The sequence below is a fragment of the Grammomys surdaster genome, unplaced genomic scaffold (assembly GCF_004785775.1).
Source record: "Grammomys surdaster isolate TR1022 unplaced genomic scaffold, NIH_TR_1.0 121432, whole genome shotgun sequence".
Classification (NCBI taxonomy): domain Eukaryota; kingdom Metazoa; phylum Chordata; class Mammalia; order Rodentia; family Muridae; genus Grammomys; species Grammomys surdaster.
This window is the reverse complement of record NW_021617237.1, coordinates 1-5245: the sequence shown is the minus strand read 5'-3', so window position 1 is coordinate 5245 and position 5245 is coordinate 1. Positions and strand designations below refer to the sequence as shown.

At 37.5% G+C, this 5245-nt stretch overlaps 2 gene segments (V, D, J or C); both read right to left on the bottom strand.

Moving 5' to 3' along the window:
- Nucleotides 1-148: 148 nt before the first annotated feature.
- Nucleotides 149-756, bottom strand: LOC114636045. The segment is given in 2 exon segments: nucleotides 149-567; nucleotides 674-756. Coding segments are annotated over 2 exon segments (465 nt in total).
- Nucleotides 757-3613: 2857 nt separating this feature from the next.
- Nucleotides 3614-4221, bottom strand: LOC114636044. The segment is given in 2 exon segments: nucleotides 3614-4032; nucleotides 4139-4221. Coding segments are annotated over 2 exon segments (465 nt in total).
- Nucleotides 4222-5245: the final 1024 nt, after the last annotated feature.

Here is a 5245-nt window from a genome sequence, read left to right as displayed (position 1 = left end):
TCCTATTTTTTCTTTTAAAAGAAGAGCAGAAATACAACAAATGTTTTAAGCACATCAGTTTCCCCCAAAACAAACATTCATAATGACTTTCTGGGAAACTAAGCTGAAAGGTTGCCTAGACACCTGAGAAGGGTGTCCTTTCATGTGTTTATAATCTGGTCTGAACCACAGTTCTGCATGTACTGTGCACCCCCTGGTGGTTCAGAGTGGTATGACAGTGAGGTTTATGTCTGGTCTCACACTGCAGTTCATTCATTGTGTCTCTTGTACAGTAATAAGTGGCCGTGTCCTCAGATCTCACATTGCTCATCTGCAAGTACAGGGTGTTCTTGGAATTGTCTCTGGAGATAGTGAATCGACCCTTTATGGATGGTGCGTAGTTTGTTGCACTGCCATCATATTTGATGTTTCCAATCCACTCCAGAGCCTTCTCAGGAGTCTGTCGAACCCAGCTCATCCAGTAGCTACTGAAATCAAATCCTGAGGCTGCACAAGAAAGTGTGAGAGAACTCCCAGGTTTCACCAAGCCTCCTCCAGTCTCCACCAGCTGCACTTCACAATGGACATCTGTAAGTACAGAAAATACTGGTGAATAAATTTCCCCATACACACATTGTTCCTTGTATTCATGTCAACTCACACATTCAGCTTCTATTGCTCTTCAAAAAATTATCTTTTAAAAGAGCAAAAATGAAAATCAAGCTGAGTTCCAACTCCATGTTGAGTAGTGAATAAGAAGTCTTGGGATGCAGAGAAAAGCTCCTCTGCCTGAAGTGTAAGGTTGGGTTGGTCTGCTTTTCATGAGTAGAAAGAAGCTCTATTTGCATGTCTTCCTTCTATATAACATGATATATAGTGGAAGCCAAGAGATGACAAGCCCCAGATCATTTGTAAAAGAGTCAGACAAGTCAGATAACAATGTTAATAATGGAAAAGTTGGTAACCGATTTCATTGTTTTCCTTGAGAAAAACTTTTAATCATCATCTAGTTCCCTCTATACTTGTACACAAAGGTTGCCTTTGATGTTTATTATATATTTTAGTTCTTCTTTCCCTGCATATTTTTTTAGCTCACTAGAAATATAGAATGATTGTTAAGCCGAATTTCAGTGTACAGATCACAATTACACTTCTGTATATTCTCTATATGTGCATGCCCTGAACTCCAAAAAGAATGGCCTCATTCCCAACACACTGCCCCTTAAATTTACTTTCCACAGTTTGTTTATGCCACATCACATCAGTTACCAGTCCTGATCTTAATCAGAGTTCCTAGGTTTGTTTCTCACTTTCTTGAGGCCATAGTGGTAGACATACATGATGGATTTCTATTTAACTTCTCACTGAAAAGGATTCATTATTTGACAGATGCTTGCTCTGTTTTGCTTCTCTACTTTAATGGTGACTGATATTCTGTCTGAAAAATTAAACAAAAGGTTTATTATCATTACTTAGCTTATTCAGGTTTCAATGTGCTTCAGATTATAGCAACACAGGAAAATATTCCTTTCTATTAGCCCAAGGTCATCTATATAAGAAGTAGAAGTCTTAGTATGGTTCAGTACATAATTCCACAAATAATGGAAAGAGACCAGATGATATATGAGGGCAAGAAGGCAATAATTGAGTTCAAAGTTTTTGTATTGAAATCCCAGAATATAAATGAGAAAAACATGAGACATATGGACATTCAGGTACAAATATCTGAGAAAGAATCTACCTGATGATAATCTTCTAACTTATTTCTCAAAATTTAAGAAGAACCAAAGCATTTTACATACACACAAACACACACACACACAATTCTACACACAGGTAGCCCATATTTCATTATATTGAGAAGGAACTCAACACTGAAGGTCCCCTATTCTAGACAGATGTGTGGGCTTAAAAAAGACATGAGAATTTTTACAGGAATCAGGAGTGTGATCAAAAATCAACAGATGACAGGAGGATACAGCATAGTGTCAGCATGTTAGATAAAGTTAATTATCGTTGAACAATATCTTCTTAGAGGCTCAAACTTAGAGAGATTTAGAATCAGAACACCCATTCCACAGCATGTGCTGTATGAAGTTCGCCATGGCATGCTGGATCTGAGCAGAAGCTCAAGCCTACTGAGAACTATGGAGAAGTGGAAGTGCTTAAATGTCTTTGCAATTTTCTTAAAGAATAACTACTTTCAAGGAACTAAAATGCTGTAGCAGGTAAAAGTAAATGCTATGCTTTCATAACAACCTAACATCATTCCAGAAACCCAGGTAAAATTCATCTTGTGGTGCCAAATAAGTGTAATCCCAGCATGCCAACACAGAGTGGGAAGGGTTAGACAGGAAGAATGACAAGAAACTCACTGGGCATCTAATTCTGGTGTAAGTAACACATCAGGAGATACAACAATATACTGATAAGCAAAGTGGGACTCCTGAAATATTCATTTCACATTGTGAAACCATACAAGTGCAACCCCCACCCCCAGCACACACAAACACACAGGCATACCACACAAATGAACAAAATGTTTAAACTGTCAGAAAATTTCATGAAAGCTGGCTTTGTTAGTGCTAAGGCGATATGTGATATCCATGTTCATGTCCTATAGAGGACAAGAAATCATGTTTGATATGTCTGAATCCCTATAGACACAGACTTTACTGAATAAATAAATTTGTATAAAATCTTATAACAAACGTTGATGAAGTACATGGAGTAATAAACTGAATTATTTAAAAGAGATGGCCATATATGAAATGTGATGTAAATAGACTTTCGGTAAAGAGTGGAGGTTTAGGACTTACTAGGGTCACCCACATCTTCCTCTGGATTTCCATCAAATATAAGTACGACTCTAATCAACAAATCTGATCAAAACTCTTATTTTTGAATCTGAAATAAATAAATAAATAAATAAACAAAGAAAGAAGGAAAGAAGGAAAAAAGAAAGAAAGAAAAAAAGAAACAAACAAACAAATAGGGTGTGGTGATTTGAATATGCCTGGCTTATTGGAAGTGAGATTATTAGGAAGTATGGCCTAATTGAGGGAGGTATAGCCTGCTTGGGGGAAGTGTGTCACAGTGATGATGAGATTTCGTTGTATCCTCCTATGCTCACGGCCTACCAGTGAGTAAGAAACCCTTCCTGGCTGCCTGCAGAAGAGTCTCCTTCTGGATGTCTTCAGATCAAGATACATAACTCCAATTCCTCCAACACCATGCCTGCCTGCAAGTTGCCATGCTACTCAACATGATGACAAGAGACTGAACCAAAGAAACTGCAAGCCAGGCCCAATTAAATGTTTTAATTTATAAGAGTTGTGCTGATTGTTGTGTCTTCATCAAGTAACAAAACCCTAACTAATACACAGGGATATCCATGAACTTTGTCTTGTGATTTCAGCGATCAAGCCTGAAACATTCATGACCTCATAGTTTTCATTTTGCATTTTCTTCATGTGGAACTATGCTTCCTATTTTTTCTTTTAAAAGAAGAGCAGAAATACAACAAATGTTTTAAGCACATCAGTTTCCCCCAAAACAAACATTCATAATGACTTTCTGGGAAACTAAGCTGAAAGGTTGCCTAGACACCTGAGAAGGGTGTCCTTTCATGTGTTTATAATCTGGTCTGAACCACAGTTCTGCATGTACTGTGCACCCCCTGGTGGTTCAGAGTGGTATGACAGTGAGGTTTATGTCTGGTCTCACACTGCAGTTCATTCATTGTGTCTCTTGTACAGTAATAAGTGGCCGTGTCCTCAGATCTCACATTGCTCATCTGCAAGTACAGGGTGTTCTTGGAATTGTCTCTGGAGATAGTGAATCGACCCTTTATGGATGGTGCGTAGTTTGTTGCACTGCCATCATATTTGATGTTTCCAATCCACTCCAGAGCCTTCTCAGGAGTCTGTCGAACCCAGCTCATCCAGTAGCTACTGAAATCAAATCCTGAGGCTGCACAAGAAAGTGTGAGAGAACTCCCAGGTTTCACCAAGCCTCCTCCAGTCTCCACCAGCTGCACTTCACAATGGACATCTGTAAGTACAGAAAATACTGGTGAATAAATTTCCCCATACACACATTGTTCCTTGTATTCATGTCAACTCACACATTCAGCTTCTATTGCTCTTCAAAAAATTATCTTTTAAAAGAGCAAAAATGAAAATCAAGCTGAGTTCCAACTCCATGTTGAGTAGTGAATAAGAAGTCTTGGGATGCAGAGAAAAGCTCCTCTGCCTGAAGTGTAAGGTTGGGTTGGTCTGCTTTTCATGAGTAGAAAGAAGCTCTATTTGCATGTCTTCCTTCTATATAACATGATATATAGTGGAAGCCAAGAGATGACAAGCCCCAGATCATTTGTAAAAGAGTCAGACAAGTCAGATAACAATGTTAATAATGGAAAAGTTGGTAACCGATTTCATTGTTTTCCTTGAGAAAAACTTTTAATCATCATCTAGTTCCCTCTATACTTGTACACAAAGGTTGCCTTTGATGTTTATTATATATTTTAGTTCTTCTTTCCCTGCATATTTTTTTAGCTCACTAGAAATATAGAATGATTGTTAAGCCGAATTTCAGTGTACAGATCACAATTACACTTCTGTATATTCTCTATATGTGCATGCCCTGAACTCCAAAAAGAATGGCCTCATTCCCAACACACTGCCCCTTAAATTTACTTTCCACAGTTTGTTTATGCCACATCACATCAGTTACCAGTCCTGATCTTAATCAGAGTTCCTAGGTTTGTTTCTCACTTTCTTGAGGCCATAGTGGTAGACATACATGATGGATTTCTATTTAACTTCTCACTGAAAAGGATTCATTATTTGACAGATGCTTGCTCTGTTTTGCTTCTCTACTTTAATGGTGACTGATATTCTGTCTGAAAAATTAAACAAAAGGTTTATTATCATTACTTAGCTTATTCAGGTTTCAATGTGCTTCAGATTATAGCAACACAGGAAAATATTCCTTTCTATTAGCCCAAGGTCATCTATATAAGAAGTAGAAGTCTTAGTATGGTTCAGTACATAATTCCACAAATAATGGAAAGAGACCAGATGATATATGAGGGCAAGAAGGCAATAATTGAGTTCAAAGTTTTTGTATTGAAATCCCAGAATATAAATGAGAAAAACATGAGACATATGGACATTCAGGTACAAATATCTGAGAAAGAATCTACCTGATGATAATCTTCTAACTTATTTCTCAAAATTTAAGAAGAACCAAAGCATTTTACATA